Source organism: Heptranchias perlo, chromosome 2, assembly GCF_035084215.1.
Source record: "Heptranchias perlo isolate sHepPer1 chromosome 2, sHepPer1.hap1, whole genome shotgun sequence".
Classification (NCBI taxonomy): domain Eukaryota; kingdom Metazoa; phylum Chordata; class Chondrichthyes; order Hexanchiformes; family Hexanchidae; genus Heptranchias; species Heptranchias perlo.
Genome location: NC_090326.1, coordinates 99,756,312 through 99,779,994, shown reverse-complemented (window position 1 = coordinate 99,779,994; position 23,683 = coordinate 99,756,312). Strand labels below are relative to the sequence as shown.

Sequence of the window (23,683 nt, the reverse complement as noted above, 5' to 3'; positions counted from 1 at the left end):
AGGGCATACAAAAAGATACAAAGATCAACAAAGGGTCACAAAACAGATAGTAAGAGCTACAAAAAGAGAGTATGAAAAGAAACTTGCAAGGGATATCAAAACCAATCTGAAGAACTTTTATAGTTACATTAGGAAAAAGAGGGTGGTCAGGAGCAGTGTTGGTCCCTTAAAAACTGAAAGTGGGGATATTGTCATTGACAATGGGGAAATGGCGGACATGTTGAACGATTACTTTGCGTCAGTATTTACAATAGAAAAAGAGGATAGCATGCCGGAAATCCCAAGAAAACTAATATTGAATCGGGGACAGGGACTCAATAAAATTAACATAAGTAAAGCTACAGTAATGAAGAAAATAATGGCACTAAAGAGTGACAAATCCCCAGGACCAGATGGTTTCCATCCCAGGGTTTTAAAGGAAGTAGGTGAGTACATTGCAGATGCCCTAACTATAATCTTTCAAAGTTCTCTGGATTCAGGGACTGTCCCTCTAGATTGGAAAATTGCACATGTCACTCTGCTTTTTAAGAAAGGAGAGAGAGCGAAACCGGGGAATTATAGACCAGTTAGCCTAACATCTGTTGTGGGGAAATTGCTGGAGTCTATAATTAAGGATAGGGTGACTGAACACCTCGAGAATTTTCAGTTAATCAGAGAGAGCCAGCATGGATTTGTGAAAGGTAGGTCGTGCCTGACAAACCTGATTGAATTTTTTGAAGAGATGACTAAAGTAGTGGCCAGGGGAATGTCAATGGATGTTATTTATATGGACTTCCAGAAGGCATTTGATAAGGTCCCACATAAGAGACTGTTGGCTAAGATAGAAGCCCATGGAATCGAGGGAAAAGTTAGGAAGTTGGCTGAGCGAAAGGCGACAGAGAGTAGGGATAATGGGTAGGTACTCACATTGGCAGGATGTGATTAGTGGAGTCCCGCAGGGATCTGTCTTGGGGCCTCAATTATTCATAATATTTATTAACAACTTAGATGAAGGCATAGAAAGTCTCATATCTAAGTTTGCCGATGACACAAAGATTGGTGGCATTGTAAGCAGTGCAGATGAAAACATAAAATTACAAAGGGATATTGATAGATTAGGTGAATGGGCAAAACTGTGGCAAATGGAATTCAATGTGGACAAATGTGAGGTCATCCACTTTGGATCAAAAAAGGATAGAACAGGGTACTTTCTACGAGGAGAGATTATACAAATTGGGGTTGTATTCTCTAGAGTTTCGAAGGTTAAGGGATGATCTGATCAAAGTTTATAAGATATTAAGGGGAACAGATAGGGTGGATAGAGAGAAACTATTTCCGCTAGTTGGGGATTCTAGGAGTAGGGGGCACAGTCTAAAAATTAGAGCCAGACCTTTCAGGAGTGAGATTAGAAAACATTTCTACACACAAAGGGTGGTAGAAGTTTGGAACTCTCTTCCACAAAAGGTAATTGATACTAGCTCAATTGCTAAATTTAATTGTGAGATAGATAGTTTTTTGGCAATCAAATGTATTAAGGGATATGGGCCAAAGGCAGGTATATGGAGCTAGATCACAGATCAGCCATGATCTTATCAAATGGCAGAGCAGGCACGAGGGGCTGAATGGCCTACTCCTGTTCCTATGTTCCTATGTTCTTCATCTCTGAAAGGCTCTGCACAGCCTGATCCTGACCTCTCTCGACATTCAGGAATCTCCAGATAGCGATCAGGAGGGGGAATCCTAGCTGAATTGCCCCCCCTCACTGACCCAAAGGAACTAAGGCTAAAGGCAGCATTCCCAAAGGAGGACAGTTAACTCAGCAAAGAACGGAGATCAAACCTGGGACCTTCCAGATCTGTATGGCTCAGCATACTGAGCATTACTTTTACCTACCAGGCCATCAGAGCAGGTCTGAGCATTACTGTTTTGAGGTTATTTTCAAAACCCCAATAACCAAAAGGCAATTGAATATTTAAATCTATTTTGTGCTTTGAACTCTAGGGTTGCAATCTAACTTTGTATTTTCTCCAAAGGGTTTGGAATAAATTGTATAAATACCATGTAAACAGCCCTCTTAGTACCTCCCATTTCAAAATGTGTTGTGGGATGAGGTGGAGGTCAGGAGGAAGTGGTCTTGAGTCAGACTTGTTCTCCTGTATTCAATTTCACTGAATTTAATTCTTGAAACAGGGTCATTTTCACTTTAAGCGTGGGTGGGAAACTGGCAGTTGGAGATGGCCTGCCTGTGATACACCCCGCCCGTGATACACCCCGCCCACCCGTAATACACCCCCGCCCGTGATACACCCTGCCTGTAATATAAACCGCCCATGATACACCCCACCTGCACTACACCCCGCCTGTAATATAAACCCGGCCATGATACACCCCACCTGTAATACACCCGCCCGTGATATACCTCGCCCGTGATACACCCCCGCCCATAATATAAACCGCCCATGATACACCCCACCTGCACTACACCCCGCCTGTAATATAAACCCGGCCATGATACACCCCACCTGTAATACACCCGCCCATGATATACCTCGCCCGTGATACACCCCGCCTGTAATATAAACCCGGCCATGATACACCCCACCTGTAATACACCCACCCGTGATATACCTCGCCCAACTTTCCCTTCTAGTGAAGTCAATGGGAAGGAAAATTCTGCGGGTGTCTGAAGTGCAGCTGATCCACAATCGCCAATTCATTCACCTGCACCCAAAGTGAAGATTCCCCCTGAGGAATGCTGTCAGGTGTCTCTTCAAGGAATAGATCATGAACAAAAGTTTCAAAAATTAAGAAAGACATTACAATACCAACTACAAAGGGATTAATAAAGTTATACAACAGCAACAACTTGCATTCATGTACATCTTTAATGTAGGGAAGTGTCACATGGTGCTTCACAGAAGAATAAGGAAACTGTGGCCAATTTTTCTTCATGGTTGCAAAGTGCCACCATTTTAGACGATTAAGGTGAGAGATATTAGTACTGGGAAATAAAACACTCAGATGTTAGCGGGGAGGCGGGTTGGCAGCAGGGGGGCGATTGGGCACGTGGCAAACCCGCATGAACCAAACTTACCGTTTCCAACGCAATTGCACGTTGATTGATAGTGGTTCACATCCTCTCCGGGTTTCATGGGCGGGAAAGAGAGAGAGCCAGACATCATCCGGCGCTGGACTGGAAGATCGGGGGGGGAGGAGAGGGGAAGATCTGGGGGGGGGGGAGGAGAGGGGAAGATCTGGGGGGGGGAGGAGAGGGGAAGATCTGGGGGGGGGAGAGGAGAGGGGAAGATCGGGGGGGGGAGGAGAGGGGAAGATCGGGGGGGGAGGAGAGGGGAAGATCGGGGGGGGAGGAGAGGGGAAGATCGGGGGGGGAGGAGAGGGGAAGATCGGGGGGGGAGGAGAGGGGAAGATCGGGGGGGGGAGGAGAGGGGAAGATCGTGGGGGGGAGGAGAGGGGAAGATCGGGGGGGGGAGGAGAGGGGAAGATCGGGGGGGGAGGAGAGGGGAAGATCGGGGGGGAGGAGAGGGGAAGATCGGGGGGGGAGGAGAGGGGAAGATCGGGGGGGGGGAGGAGAGGGGAAGATCGGTGGGGGGGGGAGAGGAGAGGGGAAGATCGGGGGGGGGAGAGGAGAGGGGAAGATCGGGGGGGGAGAGGAGAGGGGAAGATCGGGGGGGGAGAGGAGAGGGGAAGATCGGGGGGGGGAGGAGAGGGGAAGATCGGGGGGGGAGAGGAGAGGGGAAGATCGGGGGGGGGGAGGAGAGGGGAAGATCGGGGGGGGGAGAGGAGAGGGGAAGATCGGGGGGGGAGAGGAGAGGGGAAGATCGGGGGGGGGGAGAGGAGAGGGGAAGATCGGGGGGGGGAGGAGAGGGGAAGATCGGGGGGGGAGGAGAGGGGAAGATCGGGGGGGGAGGAGAGGGGAAGATCGGGGGGGGAGGAGAGGGGAAGATCGGGGGGGGAGAGAGGGGAAGATCGGAGGGGGGGAGAGGGGAAGATCGGGGGGGGGGAGAGGGGGAAATTGGGGGGGCATCGGGGGAAGATTGGGGGGGCATCGGGGAGACATCAGGAGGGTGAAAAGGGGGACATCAGGGGAGGATCGGGGGGAATCGGGGTGACATCGGGAGAGTGATGAGGGGGACTTCTGGGGGACATCGGGGGGGACATCGGGGGGGACATCGGGGGGGACATCGGGGGGACATCGGGGGGGGTGAAGACGGGGACATCAGGAGGAGATCGGGGGGACGTTGGGGGGACATCGGGAGGGTGAAGACGGGGACACAGGAGGAGATCGGGGGGACGTTGGGGGGACATTGGGAGGGTGAAGACGGGGACATCAGGAGGAGATCGGGGGGACGTTGGGGGGACATCGGGAGGGTGAAGAGGGGGAACATCGGAACGGGAGACATCGGACATCGGAGCAGGTTTCAAAGTAGGTGCATTTAGTGTTTTCACTTCATTGCATGTTTTTTTATTTAATTTATTTTGTTTGTTCTGAATCAGAAGCGGTGGGCAAGCTGCCCAGGTAAATTAAAAATCTTTCTGATCACTTACTCTGTCACAGGTAAAGTGCCTTAAAGTACCTCAATGAAGTATATTTGGCTCTTTAACTGTCATGGCGGGACTTCCGGTTTCGGGTCGCCCGCGCGCACAAGGGTGGGTCCCTTGGAAACTCGGAAGCCGGCAGGTTGGAGCCCAGTATTCTTGGTCCTGATCATTACCTGCTGGATGTGTACTTGTGTGGATATTGGGCGATGCCTTCCAAATAGCTCCTCAACACTCGCTGTCAAGGTTCCCAGATGAATAATGACCCATACGTGAGGTACCAGAGGGCGTCCAGTGCCAGTGATCTGTACCACAACAAGGAGTCAATGGGGGCGATTTTAACCCTACCCGCCAGGAGGAAACTGGGTGGATGGATAGTTAAAATCATCCAGGTTACTTACCTGCCGGAAAGCCACTGGGAACGTTCTGAATTTTACCCTGCTCTACTGAGCAGGCAGCAAGGACACCCGGGCAAAGCTGGCGGGGTCCCTCATTACAAATGCATGTAGGGTCCCGATAATATCATCTGGACCTGACCGCAATTTTAACCGGGTGGGGAAGCCTCTGTAGCTCTCCCACCAGGTGAAGAGGAGTGGGGAGAAGAAGGCCCAAAGAGGTAAGTTTTTATATTTTTCTTGTGGGGACAGGAAGAGCCGTAGCTCCCTCCCAGCCCGAAAGTAAGACCCCCGCAAGGCGTCCTCCAAAGCCGATCCCACCACCTATCTGGTGTTAACGTGTTTTGGACCCGCTGCTGGAGGCCCCTCCCCTTGACCCTCGGCAAGGTCAGCGATGGAATTCAGCAGTGGCTGCAACCCTGGCGTAACTTCCCAGATCTGACCCTGCCGTTTTTCTGCACTTATATTTTTTTACATAACAACATTTTTTTTTTAAGTTTCCAATATTGCATTGTAGCATTTAAAAGAGTTTGGGTTATGAATGTTTCATTAGATTCGGTCAACCTTGCATACTGCCTGGCTCTGTAGTGGCCACTTTCCTTAGAACAGCACAAATATAGTTGTGTTTTAAAAAAGCACCGTGAACCTTTGTGAAGTGCTTGGTTAGTCAGCAGATACATGGAGCTGTGATATGTTCTCTTTCCCAGGAGAAAGGTCAAGCAAAGATCACATAGGGGCAGTTTATAGAGTGTTGCATTATGGTCCTCACCAGAACACTGTGAGCATTGATGTATGGAAGGATGTTAACTTAGAGAAATTCCAAAACACACAACACATTACGCACAGACCTGAGGCATTGAAATTGTGGTACAGTACCATTAATGCTGGTTAATAGGGAAAAGAGGTTAATCAGGATATTCTTCTGTAGGGATATTGTTTGATCCCCAGCATATTTAGATCATCCTAGGTATGTTTTTCTTAATGAAGGGACGGGATGATAACTGAAGAACTTTAGAGCTTTTATTGCCATAAAGGCCAGCCCAATATCCATGCGTTGACCATTTCCCACTCCTTGGGGGAAATTTAACCCCCCCCCCCCTCAGAAGGGTGGGAGAGGGGCAGGAGGTTGGAGTTAAAATTTTGAAAATCTGAAATCTGACCCCAACCTGTCTCCAACGCGGTCACTTCCAGTTTCAATGGAGGTGGGTTTGGGGGCAGGAGATTAACCTGCTCACAAGAGGCGGGTCAGTTATTGAAATATGTTAATGAGGTTGCGTGCTTTAAATTTCAACTGACTTTTACATTTAATGGCTCGGGAAACCTGGAAGCTGAATGGAGGCGGGTGCTGTCAGATCCAGCAGTTAAGTGCCTTTCCAGCACTGCTTACAGGCCAGGAGGAGCAAGCTTCCCCCCGGCCCACCAAACAACCTGCCACGATTGGCCTGCCTCCCCGCGATCCCCTCGCAATCTCCCCCGACCCGCGATCTCTTCAATACCCCCACGATCTCCCCCGACCCTCGATCTCTTCAACCTCTCTGCGATCTTCCCCTTGACCCATAACCTCTCCCTCCTTGGCTGCACTCAACCAGCACAGGCCTTCCCACCCAACAGCCAGCCAGCCTCTCAATCTGGCTGGATGCCGGCTGAGAAACGGAGAAAAAATATTCAAATGAGGTCCAGTCATTAAATTCGGCAGGACCTCCACATTACCCACATCTCCGGGTTTCCCAGCCGCTATGACACCCCCCCACCCCGGCTCCCTCCCCACTTCCCCGTAAGTATCGGGACCCTTAATATTGTGCAAGCTTTATGGATACCTAAATCAACACAAATAATATCAGTCCACACTTCACATTGATTTTCTTCTTGTAATACAGTGATCTGTAGGACCCTGTTCAAAAATCAACTTGAAGCTCACGGAAATTCAAGTGTTAGTTCATTCAGAATGTGTTGACAATTGCACTGTTTTAAGGAGACACGTCTTTAAAATGTTCCATTTTGCGAATGTATTATTGAACCTCCTCCATGCCCATTATGCCACAAGTAACATTTGTTGTTTTGCTAGTCCAACCCCACAATTGTTGGCGTGGGGGGGGGGGGGTGGAGAAGGTGGGGGGGGGGTGGAGAAGGTGGGGGGGGGGGGGTGGAGAAGGTGGGGGGCGGAAATAGAGGAGATATACCAGCATCTCATGTAAATGGAAAGAACTAGCACCTTTTTTTTAATGACGATCAAACTGCTGTTAGCAGGATCACTGTTAAATTTCATCACATGGAAGATTTACCTGTGGCACTTGTACATGATCTGCTCAGTTGTTTTGGGTCAACGATCTCTCCTGGTCAGATGAGTCCTGGACCATTGTTTTAGGCAGTTTTATGCACAGAGGCCCTTAGAGGGAATGTGCCATTGCAATTTGTGAGTCACCAGTTCCTGCTCTGCCCAAGTTCTTGTCGTGTGTGTGCCTGTCAAGATTCATCTCCGTCTTCATTGCCCCGTGGCAAAAAGTCAAATTGTGTTTTTTGCTCACTTGTCTGATTCTCGGCATAGCACCTCTCCCATGAATCATTGCTAGCATCTATCTTGAGACACTTTAAGCACTGAAGGGGAAGGTGTTTTCTCTTCACTCAACTTAAAGACACAAGATCTGTTATTTCCATCCCTGGGTCTTTCATATGCCTGAAATCAAAATGTAAATTAATTTAGCTTTAAGAAAATAGCATCAAAATAACAGGGTAGGTTTCTATTTTTTAACTTTTTCAGAGACGATTGGTCAGTTCCAATTTTCCTGTAGCTAATAAGGAAGTTGATGGGATATTGATAGTTGAGACTGCGTACAACTGGCTGTGTGAACAGGTGATTGTGAGAGATGGCTGATTAACTGTGAGCTTGAGTTTATAGGAATTAGCAAATGTATTAGAGGGGTGTAATTCTAGTCAGACATGCTGTATATTTGTAGGGGGCTAATATTCAGAAACATTTTATATAAGTGTACAAAATATTTTTGTACCATTCACAATATAGCTCCCCATTTATAATCCAATAACTTTTCTCATGCTGATCTTAAAAAATTTCAATAATTTTTTTCCTACAGTACAACAGTGACTATACTTCAAAAGTACTTCATTGGCTGTAAAACTCTTTGGGACATCCTGAAGTCGGTCGGTCTGTCTGTCTGTCTTTCTATTATTCTTTTTTAATAAATGGTGTAAATTTAGTAACAGCTAGAGCTCCCCTTCCCAATAGGTCCAGTACTGGTGAGAAGCACTGAATCAAGCTGAGCCCCAAAGTGGCCTGGATTGGGGCAATTTTACAACACCAAGTTATAGTCCAACAATTTTATTTGAAATTCACAAGCTTTCAGAGGCTTCCTCCTTCCTCAGGTGAATGTTGTGGAAATGAAATCCTTGAACCCTTCGCATTTATAAATCACAGAACAATACCTGGTGATTACAGATAGTCTTTCCAACTGCCCGTTGCCAAGGCAATCAAAGTGTGCAGACAGAGAGGTGTTACCTACAAGTCCACCAAATATACAAACCACCAAAAAAAGAGGCAGAAACATAGAAAAGACAGCAAATGACCCGTTATATTAAAAACAGATAACATTTGTTCGCTGGTGGGGTTACGTGTAGTGTGACATGAACCCAAGATCCCGGTTGAGGCCGTCCTCATGGGTGCGGAACTTGGCTATCAATTTCTGCTTGACGATTTTGCGTTGTCATGTGTCTCGAAGGCCGCCTTGGAGTATGCTTACCCGAAGGTCGGTGGCTGAATGTCCTTGACTGCTGAAGTGTTCCCCGACTGGGAGGGAACCCTCCTGTCTGGCGATTGTTGCGCGGTGTCCGTTCATCTGTTGTCGCAGTGTCTGTATGGTCTCGCCAATGTACCATGCTCTGAGGCATCCTTTCCTGCAACGTATGAGATAGACAACGTTGGCCGAGTCACAGGAGTATGAACCATGCACCTGGTGGGTGGTGTCCTCTCGTGTGATGGTGGTATCTGTGTCGATGATCTGGCATGTCTTGCAGAGGTTACCGTGGCAGGGTTGTGTGGTGTCGTGGACGCTGTTCTCCTGAAAGCTGGGTAATTTGCTGTGAACGATGGTCTGTTTGAGGTTGGGTGGCCGTTTAAAGGCGAGTAGTGGAGGTGTGGAGATGGCCATAGCGAGGTGTTCGTTGTCATTGATGACATGTTGAAGGCTGCGGAGAACATGGCGGAGTTTCTCTGCTCCGGGGAAGTACTGGACGACGAAGGGTACTCTGTTGGTTGCATACCGTGTTAGTCTTCTGAGGAGGTCTATGTGATTTTTCGCTGTGGCCCGTCGGAACTGTCGATCGATGAGTCGAGCGTCATATCCCGTTCTTACTAGGGCGTCTTTCAGCGTCTGTAGGTGTCCATCGCGTTCCTCCTCGTCTGAGCAGACCCTGTGTATTCGCAGGGCCTGTCCATAGGGGATGGCCTCTTTGACGTGGTTAGGGTGGAAGCTGGAAAAGTGGAGCATCGTGAGGTTGTCCGTGGGCTTGCGGTAGAGTGAGGTGCTGGCATCACCGGCATCTCCACATCATGGATTGGGGCAGTTTAGTCAAAACATCATATATCGCAGTTTGCCCTTATTGGGCCCTCACGTCTTCAGACTGGTGCCTCACCATCAAAACTATCTTTTAAGTTATTTTATTTTCTTTAATTCTTTTCTATCTGGTAACTTACTGAGGACATCGGTGGCTTTGTTGGAGTTGTCAATTCATTGACAGGCAGAGTACCTGGTCACCTATGTTTATTTAATCCTTGACAGTCTAGTGTAGGGAATCTGATCAAGGGGGATCTCCATTCCAGCAGTCTGATGGTCTTCACAGTCTAGACAATCTGGGGAAGGAAAGAAGGAAGGTGGGGATGGAACAGTGGTGGTAGATGAAGCAGATATGCACCTGAACCCTGGTGATTTTGTGTGGGTGGATGTGTATGTGTTACTTGGCAGATAAAGTTATTCAGTGTAGGCAGATTTAGAGCCACTATCCAACCCCTCCCCCGTCCCCCAAAGGAAAATGTTCACCTCTTTTAATTGTCCACAGATTCTCGTGCAGTTGGTTTTAAATAAGTGAAAATGATCTGAAATTGACAGATTGGATAAATGACGATACAGCTTTCATGATACTTGAATTCCTGAACAGACATGTTCCTCACATGTCTGTTCAGGAATTCCACACAAGGCTTTTGAATCTTTAAAGTTAAACATAAGCATCCATCAGAAAAACAAAATGATATTGCTGTAAGAACACGTTGTCTCTTTGACAGCTACAACGGCATTTCTGATTATTCCAAGAATTTTGTTCTATTTCCAGTTTAGAAATGTCACCAACAGAAAATTAAGGAAATATATAGTACAAATTTTGAGAATACTTTAAAAAGCTAAAAGGACACTCAGTAAAAGTCTAAAATTATATCTAGAATTAGCATCCAGTCTACTTTTGAGCAAAATGTTTTAATGTGTCATGAGAGGTTTTAGTGTGGTGCTTTAGAGGAAAGAAAGGATCGGAAGCAGAAATAGATTGCATAGAGGAGGAGGAGCGTGGGGACATAGGAACTGGAGTAAGCCATTCAGCCCCTCGAGCCTGTTCCGCCATTCACTGAAATCATGGCTGAGGAGCAGCAGCAGCCTCAGCAACCACCACCAGCACCTGGGCCTCTCAGAAGACAACAGGTGAAGGGGGGCAGCATACAGGAGGCTATACCCAGCACACAGGGTCTACAGGCCAAGAGTCACCTTCTTGGACCTATCTGAGGAGCAATGCAGGAAGCCACACTTCTCTGGGCAGCCCTCTGCAGTCTCCTCCTACAGAACCAGCTGCCTACTGGACGAGGGCCATGCCAGTGACTCTCAGTCATCACAGCTCTGAACTTTTATGCCACTGGATCCGTTCAGTCTGCTACAGGGGACATCAGCCACATTTCACAGCAACATTAAGCATGTGTCTGACAACCTCTTCACCAGGGCCAAGCAGTACATCATCTTCCCCACTGACCTCAGGAATCAACAGAAGAGACTCTTGGATTTGCGGCAGTGGCTGGGTTCCCTCGCATGCGGAGCATGATTGACTGTACACACGTGGCCATCAGGGCAGCTGAACACAAGCCAGAAACATTTATAAATAGAAAGAAATACCACGCTATAAATGTACAGGCAGTGAACGATCACAGGAACATCATGCAGTTCTGTGCAAAGTATTCAGGGAGCTGACTTCAGTGGAAATAAAAATCGCGAGAGATGTAAAATTGGCTGCGGATCCGCTATCACCCACTTTACACTATCACACAAAGTCAAAGTGTCCCCCTTCGAGTCTCTTGCTCTATGAATGTGTCATTCTGTGTCATGCTGACTGTCATTGTTCTTAACACGCAGATTTGTGCCAACCCTTGACTTTGCATTTAAGAACAAGTGCCCTTGATTTACCCATGAACATTTTATATACTTGCCTGTAAAACAAGAGCAGACACTCACGAAAACTCTCCATTACTGATGATTGAAATACTGCAGCTGCTTTCCTGCTTATCTCTTTTAAAGCGTGCATTGTATTTTGTTCTAAATTTATATAATTCCCACTCTTTAATCATATAAAGCCAAAAGTTAATATCCTTTTTTTGTGTTCTTTCACTTTAACCCCCTTCCTTGACTAAAGATTATGGGGTAGAAATTAATCCGGGCCTGTTTTCGGGCCCAGACTCAGTGCTGCGCAGGCAGTGCGTCCCCCAATCAGGAGGCTTGAGGCCTGCCCGAAATTGGGCCCCGAGCCTCATCTAAATAACGTGGGGGAGCTGCCGGCACCTGTCGTCTCCACAGCAAGCTCGCCCATCTCAGAAAACAAATCTCAGGCCACTTCCATCGCCGGCAGCAGCTCTCAGGTAAGTGCTGGGAGTAGGGAAAGGGCTGGTCACAGCCGACAGAAGTGCTGTGGAGCTGGGAGGAGCACACCTCCGCCTCCTCCTGGATCCACATGATTTTAGTAACAATTTTTTAACTTACCTTCTTGGTGGCGGCCGCTTACTAGGCTGCATCCATGCCTGGAAAAGCTGAACCCGACACCTGCTCCGCTCAGTGCAGCCCAATTTCAGGAGAGGTTCTAAAACAGGTGCTAGGTCTCGCATTAGCATATTCAAGGGGCCTAACGCCTGTTATAGGCGGTTGCCCTAGACACCTGACAATTGTCCAAAGTCAATATAGCGTTGGACGTTTATCAGGCGCCCTTGGGACACAAGGCATAACTCTGCAAAATTGTTATTTTTACCCTTGTTTTCGCAACGATGACCGTTTTCTACTCCTTTGACTGGCGCTTGAGTACAGTTCCAAGAGTGCTGGGTGCCGTATAATAACTTCCCATATGGCCATACTTAATGTGTGAGCATAGACAGTGACAGCAGCAGGCCTTTTGACTGGGGGGTGAAATCTGGCCAAACTTGATCCTATCCTCCCCAGATAAACACACGCACACATTCTTGTAGGAGTCCCTGAATAGAAGGAACCATAATTGATTTCCCCCTTTCTAGCCCAGGGAATGTTGAGGCTAATGGAACTGTTCCAACTGCTCCCCGAGCTGAGATCAGCGAATTCATACAGACTCGGTATTGGATTGGCGACCTTCCTACTTTCATTATTCTAAAACTTACATTCTTCTTTTTCTATAGTCCTATGAAACCAAGAGTTAATATTTCTTTGATAAAGTAGCTAACTAAAACACAGGAGTTGAAATCTGGAAATGCTGCACTAGAGCACGGATGAGTGACTTGTGGTCACGAGTGAAAGAACACCCGTAACCACATCACCAGTGGTGCGATCGTCCGTTTATTCTATGGGGCATTGTTTGATTCCGAATTAAAGACGTTCTGGAATGTGTTGCGTGGTGCGGACCAGTAAGTGATCATTCCCTCAAGTGTATTGTCATTTTTTTTTTATTTTGCTCTCCAGAGAATTATCACTTGTCTGGGCAGTAAACATTACGTTCACTGGCACAAAATAAATGGATTAATTTCTTCATATAATAAAGTAATCACATTTTTGGGGGGGGGTGGGTGGAACATCATGGTAATGACCAATCCTGAGGTGCTCATTAGTGGCCCTAGCGATGTGAAGCACAATAATGAGCCCCCCAGAGTGATAATGGCCATTATGCTCACTGAAAATGATCACTAATTCTAACATTAACAACCTCAATTCTACATGTGAATATCTGATAAAGGAATAAATCTATTGAATGAATAAAAACTAAAAAAAGCACTAACCATAGAAGTATTGAACAATTTTCATTACAATTGAAAGTATGCAAGAGATTGTGTAAGGGAAAATTCTTATAAATTCTTCCTAAGTGAATATGCTATTGTGGTAAACAGGAATTGACTGTGTTAGGCCATAATCTCCACGTGTTGTGTAGCAGTGCTTTCCTGCCACTGTATACTGCAGAAATATTCTGATGTAGCATCTGAATACTTGGATATCAGAAGAAGTCACAGGTGTGCGACAGTGTATACAAATTAATGATTTGGTGTTCTGTACACTTGAATGATCCTCTGACCTGAGCACTGTATGAACTATTCTTGAAGTAATACATTATAAATGTAGAGACATTTCAGGCTTAAAAGAAAGTATTACAACCCAAGAGGAACAATGGATATCTGCAATCGGACCTGTCCTAAGTCAGTAAATGCAGCAAGACTGCAACATTTTCTGATACCCGCAACTTTTCCGGCAAACATTTCACCAATACATAACAACTTGTATTTATATATCACCCCTAAAGTAGAAAAACATCCCAAGGCACTTCACAGTTGTGAACAGTCTGGTTCAACCTTACGCAGTGAGCTGGGAGGGGAGGGAATCAATGGCAAGAGTCCTGAGTTTGTGGCGGGGGCTCAAGACGATGGCATCGATTTTCCCAATGTTTAACTGGAGGAAACTGTGGCTCATCTAAGACTAGATGTTGGACAAACAGTCTGACAGCACAGAGACAGTGAAGGGCTCGAGAGAGAGAGAGTGGTGCAGACGTAGAGCTGGGCATCATACACAGGAGATTAATTCATAGCATGTGACATTTAGCCATTATTATACTGCTGACCTGAAGCTGCATTATTTGGTCTTTATCTTTAATGATTGATTGAATCGTCGCCACAGCGATGAATCACCTGATACCCATTAGGTGCTCGGTTGGATGATTGGTTTAAATGAATTATCAGCCTTGGGACGTTTCATTATTGGCCGAGGGAGGAGGGGGGAGGGGAGACAGAATCATCATTAGACAATAGATTGATAATTAGACAATAATGAACTCAAAGGTGTGTTTATTATGGCTGTTAGTACCTAAGAGAATTTTTTGATTCCCAACAACAACAACTTAAATTTATATAGCGCCTTTAACGTTGTGAAACATCGCAAGGTGCTTCACAGGAGCGTTATCAAACAAAATTTGACACCAAGCCACATGAGGAGGTATTCGGACAGGTGACCAAAAGCTTGGTCAAAGAGGCAGGTTTTAAGGTGCATCTTAAAGGAGGAGAGAGAGGTAGAAAGGTGGAGAGGTTTAGGAAGGGATTCTGGAGCTTAGGGCCTAGGCAGCAGAAGGCACAGCTGCCAATGGTGGAGTGATTAAAATCAGGGATATGCAAGAGGCAAGAATTGGAGGAGCGCAGAGATCTCGGAGGGTTGTAGGGCTGGAGGAGGTCACAGAGATAGGGAGGGGCGAGGCCATGGAGGAATTTGAAAACAAAGATGAAAATTTTAAAATCGAGGCATTCCCAGGCCTGGAGCCAATGTAGGTCAGCGAGCACAGGGGTGGTGGGTGAACAGAAGTTGGTCGAGTTAGGATACAGGCAGCAGAGTTTTGGACGAGCTCAAGTTTATGGAGGGTGTCTGACTGCAGTTATACAGGGCCTTGGTGAGACCACACCTGGAGTATTGTGTGCAGTTTTGGTCTCCTTACCTAAGAAAGGATATACTTGCCATAGAGGGAGTGCAGCAAAGGTTCACCAGACTGATTCCTGGGATGGCAGGTCTGTCGTATGAAGGAGAGATTGGGTTGACTCGGCCTGTATTCACTCGAGTTTAGAAGAATGAGAGCGGATCTCATTGAAACATATAGAATTCTGACAGGGCTAGACAGATTGGATGCAGGGAGGATGTTTCCCCTGGCTGGGGGTCCAGAACAAGGGGTCACAGTCTCAGGATACGGGGTAGGACATTTAGGACTGAGATGAGGAGAAATTTCTTCACTCAGAGGGTGGTGAACCTGTGGAATTCTCTACCGCAGAAGGCTGTGGAGGCCTTGAATATATTTAAGAAGGATCTAGATAGATTTCAAGACACAAAAGGCATCAAGGGGTATGGGGAGAGAGCAGGAATATGGTATTGAGATAAAGGATCAGCCATGATCATATTGAATGGCGGAGCAGGCTCGAAGGGGCGAATGGCCTACTCCTGCTCCTATTTTCTATATTTCTATGTTTCCATGGTGGAAGATCGGAGGCCAGCCAGGAGACCATTGGAATAGTCCAGTCTGGAGGTAACAAAGGCATGGATGAGGGTTTCAGCAGCAGATGAGCTGAGGCAGGAGCGGAGACGGGCGATGTTATGGAGTTGGGAGTAGGCGGCCTTGGTGATGGAGCAGAAAAGTGGTCGGAAGCTCATCTCAGGGTCAAATAGGACGCCAAGGTTACGAACGGTCTGATTCAGCCTCAGACAGTGGCCAGGGAGAGGGATGGAGTCGATGGCTAGGGAACGGAGTTTGCGGCAGGGACCAAAGACAATGGATTCAGTCTTCCCAATATTTAGTTGGAGGAAATTTTTGCTCATCCAGTACTGGATGTCGGACAAGCAGTGTGACAAATGAGAGACAGTGGAGGGTTTGAGGGAGGTGGTGGTGAGGTAGAGCTGGGTGTCATCAGTGTACGCATGGAATCTGACATGTTTTCGAATGATGTCGCTGAGAGGCAGCATGTAGATGAGAAATAGGAGGGGGCCAAGGATAGATTCTTGGGAGACTCCAGAGGTAACAGTGCGGGAACAGGAAGAGAACCCATTACAGGTGATTCATTGGCTATGACTGGATGGATAAGAATGGAACCAGGCGAGCGCTGTTCCACCCAGCTGGACAACAGAGGAGAGGAGTTGGAGGAAGATGGTGTGGCCAACCGTGTCAAAGGCCGCAGAAAGGTCGAGAAGGATGAGGAGCGATAGTTTACCGCAGTCACAGTCATGTAGGATGTCATTTGTGACTTTGATAAAGGCTGTTTCAGTACTGTGGCAGGGGCAGATACCTGATTGGAGGGGTTCAAACATGGAGTTGTGGGAAAGAAGGGCACGGATTTGGGAGGTGACAACAAGTTCAAGGACTTTAGAGAGGAAAGGGAGGTTGGAGATGGGGTGGTAGTTTACAAGGACAAAGGGATAAAGGGTGGGTATTTTGAGGAGGGCAGATTTGAAGAGGAGGAGGACAGTACCTGAGGAGTGGGAACCGTTAACAATATCAGCTAACATGGGGGCCAGGAAGGGAAGTTGGGTGGTCGGCAGTTTGGTAGGAATAGGGCTGAGGGAGCAGGAAGTGGGTCTCATGATCAAGATGAGCTCGAGAGGGCACGAGGGGAGATAGGAGAGAAACTAGAGAAGGATGCGAGTTCAGGGCTAGGCCAGGGGAGAACCTTAGGGGAAGTTTGGCTTGGTGGGCTGGGGGAAGGGAGGGAAGCTGCAGAAGCAGCTGAACGGATGGTCTCAATCTTAGTGACAAAAAAGTCCATGATCTCCTCACACTTTTCGTTGGAGGTGAGTGTGGAGGGGGCAGGGGAGAGGGGTTTAAGAAGAGGGTTTGTAGTGGAGAAGAGAAGCCCACAAGGAGAAACTGAACAGTAATGCAGATCCTGGTGTGCTAAAACCAAGGTAAACAAATATATTAGAGTTTGTTATGCTGCCAGTTGACTATAGATACAGCACATGCATTTCCATTTATTTTTAATGACATTTTTGAGTTTATTTTCAACTGCTCCCTGGGATTCTCTTGAATTCACAGTAGCAGCAGGCCTGATGCAGAACAATGAGAGGTCCTGAGGGGGAAACAAAGCGGGAGTTCATTGAGGGTTTTAACAACAGTTTTCAGCTAATCAAAACCTTTCTTTATCCTCACCCATAATTTAATTAACAATCCATGCTAAGGGCACATCACACAGACTATATTAAGAGGATATTAATTTTGCAGGAAACAGTGCCGGTGATAGACTAACTGACTTGCCTATGCTTTCCTGTAAAATATATGAATTATGACAGGTGATTTTCTTTTTTTTTTACGACTTTTGTGTTTCTATCACATGAAGAGATTTCCTCTAGTTGTTTTAGTTTCTGAAAAATGTAGAGCTAAGATAAGGCTACAAGCAATTAGAAATGTAGGATAAACCAACAGGCACCTGTTGTCATGGTAGTGACAGCAGAATTCAGTATTAAGAACTGCTCTTTATTTCCAAATACAATCACTTTAAGCATGGATCAAATTATTTTAAATATCCAATTTTTTATTCACTTTATTTCCTTCAATGGAAATGAATCATTCTCCTTTTTTTAAGATTTGTACTGTCCTATTTTTCATGCACAGGCAATGAAGGTGACATAACAGAGTTTTATACACTCATATTCAAGGTGTCAGTTAATGCATGCCACATCTCACTGTGTAATTGTTATATAACTGGATAGTGGAATTTGCTGCAATATAATTGTAGAACTGTAATGAGCATTACTGCATTAAAATGAATAATGTGAACGTTTGCACTCTGTTACAAAAATACTGTTATATTTGAAACTGGGAATTCTCAGAGAGGTTCATGCCACAGTGCATCAGATGACAAAGATGCTGCACCGTGCTTCAGATTAGTGGGAGAGGTGTTCATATCCACGATGTCCCATGTGATGAATTCCCAGGCTCCGTTGTGGAGTAGTGCTAAGTAGAGGTTAGGCACTTCCCCCAGAGGAAGGGAGGAGACATTGGAGAAAAAGTTATTTCCAGAGTTCTTGTGCTCTCCTAGCAGTCTGTGTCCTGATGGTATTGATGGAAAATGCGTCACAGAGAGACCACGAGTGGGGTAGGGGAGAAAAACAGACTTAATAGCTCTCATGCATTTGGAGTATGACTCACTCATTATAGTTCAAAATAATTTTAATGAAATATATTTATTATATCTCATTCTTAGTAATGAGTGGGAAAATCTATGAAACCATTTAAGACCCATCTGGAGTACAGTGTGCAGTTCTGGCCATCTAATCAAAGGAAGGACAGTATTGCCCTTAGAGAAGAGCAACAAAGATGTTTGTGGGTATTAGGAACCTTGGTCTTGAGATAAGGCTCATAAAGTTGGACTTTTTTTTGGTCAAAAAAAAGGTTTCAAAATGATCTATCTGAAGTTTTCAAGATGATGAAAGAATTGGCCAACTTGATCTCAATAAATCGTTCACTTTGGCAAAGGATTGAAATGCCAGGGCGTATGTTGACAATGAAGAAGTTGGGAGTAAGAAGGAAAGTCAGGTAGAACTTTTTTCAGAAAGAGGTTAATAGTCTTAAAATATGTTACACTGGGAAAGTCGTTGAAGCAAAGTATAAATGGATTCTAGAGACAATTAATGTGTTTCTGCAAAAAGTAGGGATCAAGGGATTTGGTGAGAAGGTGGATAGTTGGGATTGAACTACAGTTTGAGTGGGCCTGATGACCTTAATCTTTTCATTAAGGAGAGGTTGGATAGACTGAGACTTTTTTCCCTGGAGAGTAGGAGGTTTCGGGGTGATCTTATAGAAGTCTATAAAATAAAGAGGGGCATAGATAAGGTAGATAGTCAAAATCTTTTCCCAAAGGTAGGGGAGTCTATAACGAGGGGGCATAGATTTAAGGTGAGAGGGGAGAGATACAAAAGGGTCCAGAGGGGCAATTTTTTCACTCAAAGGGTGGTGAGTGTCTGGAACGAGCTGCCAGAGGCAGTAGTAGAGGCGGGTACAATTTTGTCTTTTAAAAAGCATTTGGACAGTTACATGGGTAAGATGGGTATAGAGGGATATGGGCCAAGTGCAGGCAATTGGGACTAGCTTAGTGGTATAAACTGGGCAACATGGACATGTTGGGCCGAAGGGCCTGTTTCCATGTTGTAAACTTCTATGATTCTATTCTATTGTGTATTTAAATTAAGTTTGTGTTCTGTGTCACTCTTCTTGTTCACAAATGTCTCTTCTAACATTTGGTTATTGTCAATAGCTCTAGAGAAAAATACTTTAGAAAAAGAGAGTTCCACCCTCAACAAAGAGGAGAGAAATTGTCAACGGAATTGTTGTGATGCTCTACTTCCACCATCTCGGACATACTGTCAGTTCAAAGTGAGAAGGAATGGCGGTCGGAAAAACGGGTGAACCTTGAAGCCTGTACCGTCAATATCAGAAATCCTTGAACATTTTTAACAATGGAGAGGGAAACGGCACCTTTCTTCTTCTTCTTAAAAAGTATGCATTTGGACAATGGAAGAGTACAGGGTCATTGATACCGCCTCTGTGGAATACCTGCTAATCCTCACTGTCTAGCTCGCATGTAAAGGCCACTTGGAAGAAATACTGGGAGAGTGGCCAGTGCTCCTGGAACTATACCCCAGCAAAACGTCAGCACCTTCAGGAGAGAAAACAGAGAGAGAAAAAATCTGTTCTTAGTTTCTAAGCAAATTTTAAAAATATATAGTGGTAGATGTGATTACTGATGCAGTGATATCACTAAATGACCAGTCATATCATTTGCTAACATCCCGAACCTGGTTCACAAGATAATGTAACAGACAACAAAATCTTTTAATTAAAAAATAAAAGCTCACTGGGGATGATTTCTTCTAGTCGCTGCATGTAGCTGTAAGTAAACTCTTTGGGGGTAATTTTGATTTTGTGCGATAGTGTAAAACGGGTGATAGCAAATCGGCAGCCCATTTTACATCTCTCCCAATTTTTATTTCCATTGACTTCATGGAAAGAACTAGAACTGGGAACGGTGCCGGAGGACTGGAGGATTGCAAATGTTACACCCCTGTTCAAAAAAGGGAGAGGGTTAAACCCAGCAATTACAGACCAGTCAGGTAGTGCGGTTGATGTTGTGTATGTGGACTTTCAAAAGGCATTTGATAAAGTACCACATAATAGACTTGTTAGCAAAATTAAAGCCCATGGGATTAAAGGGACAGTGACAGCGTGGATATGAAATTGGCTAGGGGACAGAAAGCAGAGAGTAATGGTGAATGGTTGTTTTTCAGACTGGAGGGAAGTTTACAGTGGTGTTCCCCAGGGGTCAGTATTAGGTCCAGTGCTCTTTTTGATACATATTAATGACCCGGACTTGGGTATAATTTCAAAGTTTGCAGATGACACGAAACTCGGAAATGCAGTAAACAATGTGGAGGATAGTAACAGACTTCAGGAGGACATAGACAGATTGGTGAAATGGGCAGACACATGGCAGATGAAGTGTAATGCTGAGAAGTGTGAAGTGATGCATTTTGGTAGGAATAGTGAGGAGAGGCAATATAAACTAAATGGTACAATTTTAAAGGGGATGCAGGAACAGAGAGACCTGGGAGTGCACATACACAAATCTTTGAAGGTGGCAGGTCTAGTTGAGAAGACTGTTAAAAAAGCATATGGGATCCTTGCCTTTATTAATAGAGGCATAGAGCACAAAAACAAGGAAGCTATGCTGAACTTTTATAAAACACCTGTTAGGCCTCAGCTGGAGTATTGTGTTCAATTTTGGGCACTACACGTTAGAAAGGGTGTCAAAGCCTTAGAGAGGGTGCAGAAGAGATTTACTAGAATGGTACCAGGGATGAGGGACTTCAGTTATGTGGAAAGATTGGAGAAGCTGGGGCTGTTCTCCTTAGACCAGAGAAGGTTAAGAGATTTGATAGAGGTGTTCAAAATCATGAACAGTTCTGATAGAGTAAATAAGGAGAAACTGTTTCTAGTGACAGGAGGGTCGGTAACCAGAGGACACAGATTTAAGATGATCGGCAAAAGAGCCAGAGGCAACATGAGAAAGAAAGACTTGAATTTATATAGCGCCTTTCACAACAACAGGATCTCCCAAAGCACTATACAATCAATGAAATACTTTTGAAGTGTAGACTCTGTTGTAATGTAGGAAACGTGGCAGCCAATTTGTGCACAGCAAGCTCCCACAAACAGCAATATGATAATGACCAGATAATCTGTTTTAGTGGTGTTGGTTGAGGGATAAATATTGGCCAGAACACCAGGGATAACTCCCATGTTCTTCTTCGAAATCGTGCCATGGAATCTTTTACGTCTACCTGAGAGGGCTACCTCAGTTTAATGTTTCATCCAAAAGACAGGAAACATTTTTTTACGTAGCGAGTTGTGATGATCTGGAATGCACTGCCTGAAAGGGTGGTGGAAGCAGATTCAATAATAACTTTCAAAAGGGAATTAGATAAATACTCGAAGGGAAAAAAATTATGGGGAAAGAGCAGGGGAATGGGATTAATTGGATAGCTCTTTCACAGGCATGGTGGGCTGAATGGCCTCCTCTGTTGTGTAACTACTATGACACTATGATATGAACTTGATTTCATGGAGAGAACTGGAGAATGGGTATGGGGCCTAGGAGGAATAAATTTGGCAAAAAATGCAGTAGATAAGACAGGGGTGAGAGAATAAAGGGAGATCAACGAGGTGCAGCACTTGATATTTTTTCAATGTACTTTTGCTCTTACAAAGCGCACACTAAAATGTATCATCCAAAGGTATCATCTTCAATTAGCATCAGTGCCTTCAGGAGAGCATGAGAAAAAACATTCACATTTGTTGAGTTTCAATCTTCATCCTGCTGTAAGGTGCTGACTGTCCTATATTTGCTAACAGAGCAGCCACCAATTAGAAGACAATTTACTTCAGTAAAGCTTTGAAAAGGAAGTAAAGCAAGTAATAGAAGTACTTCACATTTAGTTCAAGCCTATTGTTCATATAAATGCCACCAAGATGTGGCAGGAGATGTTCTATAATATAGAACATACGTTTTGCTTTGTATCAAGGAGCACAAATATAACAGCCAGTCACTAGTGTTGGCTGACTCAATTAACACAATATTAGGTATCATTTCTGTTAGAAAGAATAATTATGATTAGCATTCCAATGATTGTGCATAAATTGCTCAGGTACTTTTAAAGTATTTTTTTCTTCATCATAAGGCAGATTATTACAATTAGGCTAAGATTATAGATGGAGAATTGTGCTCTGAAACTACTTTGCTGTTGCAAAATGATGACTACCCCATTATCAACAGCACACATCTGGAAAATACAACCTCTGGAGTCCGCTTTTATTCCTGAGGAATTTCAGGAAAAAACTGCATTTTTAGTGTTCACCAGTTTTTTTAATGAATGTTTGTACCTCTTGATGTTTCTCTTCAACAAGGTACAAATTGAATGCAACCATTAAAAATAGATAAGAAGTGGCTGATCATTTTCTTGATTACTTACTAATTGAAGATGATACCTTTGGATGATACATTTTAGTCTTTGCTATATAATGAGCAAATGTACATTAAAAAAACATTACATGCTACACTCCTTCAGTCTCCCTTTACTTCTCTCACTCCTATCCTAGCTACTCTATTTTGTTTGGCAATTTTCTTCCCCCCAGGCCCCCTACCCTCTCTCTCTAGTTTCACTCCTTTCTTCCCTCTTGCCGTCTCTAAGCTCATTCTGTTTATGGGATCCACCTCATGCTCTCTTTGACCCCCATTCCCACCAAACGGCTGACCTCCCAACTTCCCTTCCTGGTCCCCATTCTAGCTGACATTGTAAATGGTCCCCATTCATATGGGGCTATCATCCTTCCTTGCAAAATGGCAGTCATCACCCTGCTCCTCAAAAAAAAATACCCACGACCCTTGTGTCCTTGAAAGCTACCGCCCCATCTCCAGTCTCCCTCTTCCCTCCAAAGTTCTTAAACATGTCGTTGTCTTCCAGATCCATGCTCATCTCTCCAATCAGGTTTCCACCCCGCCACAGCAATGCAGCAGCCCGAACCAAATGACATCCTCTGTGACTGTAACAATAATGAAGCAGTCCGTGCCCGCATGCAGCAAGACCCAGACAACATCCAGGCTTGAGCTGATAAGTGGCAAGTAACATTCATGCCAGACAGGTGCCAGGCAATGACCATCTCCAACAAGAGCGAGTCTAACCACCTCCCCTTGACATTCAATGGCATTACCACCACCGAATCCCCCACCGTCAACATCCTGGGTGTAACCATTGACTAGAAATTTAACTGCAGTAGCCATTTAATACTGTGGCTACAAGAGCAGGTCAGAGGCTGGGTATTCTACGGCGAGTGACTCACCTCCTGACTCCCCAAAGCCTTTCCACCATCTACAAGGCACAAGTCAGGAGTGTGATGGAATACTCTCCACTTGCCCGGATGAGTGCAGCTCCAACAACACTCAAGAAGCTCAACATCATCCAGGACAAAGCAGCCGGCTTGATTGGCACCCCATCCACCACCCTAAACATTCACTCCCTTCACCACCGGAGCACAGTGGCTGCAGTGTGTACCATCCACAGGATGCACTGCAGCAACTCGCCAAGGCTTCTTTGACAGCACCTCCCAAACCCGTGACCTCTACCACCTAGAAGGACAAGAGCAGCAGGCACATGGGAACACCACCACCTGCACGTTCCCCTCCAAGTCACACACCA

At 45.4% G+C, this 23,683-nt stretch overlaps 1 protein-coding gene and 1 long non-coding RNA gene across 3 annotated transcripts in view; both read right to left on the bottom strand.

Moving 5' to 3' along the window:
* Positions 1-8,283: 8,283 nt before the first annotated feature.
* Positions 8,284-11,043, bottom strand: LOC137334117 (uncharacterized). The gene is made up of 2 exons (XM_067998631.1): positions 10,950-11,043; positions 8,284-9,792 (listed from the first exon to the last, which is right to left on the bottom strand). Exon 2 carries the CDS (start codon positions 9,428-9,430, stop codon positions 8,648-8,650), a length of 783 nt encoding a protein of 260 aa, XP_067854732.1. The 5' UTR covers positions 9,431-9,792; positions 10,950-11,043; the 3' UTR covers positions 8,284-8,647.
* A 7,858-nt stretch (positions 11,044-18,901) lies between these two features.
* The window catches only part of LOC137341663 (uncharacterized), a 100,921-nt gene continuing 96,139 nt past the window's right edge, over positions 18,902-23,683 (bottom strand). For both annotated transcript variants that reach the window (XR_010967082.1, XR_010967084.1), the window contains exon 6: positions 18,902-19,590. This is a non-coding gene — a long non-coding RNA (uncharacterized lncRNA). The remainder of the gene's footprint in view (positions 19,591-23,683) is intronic.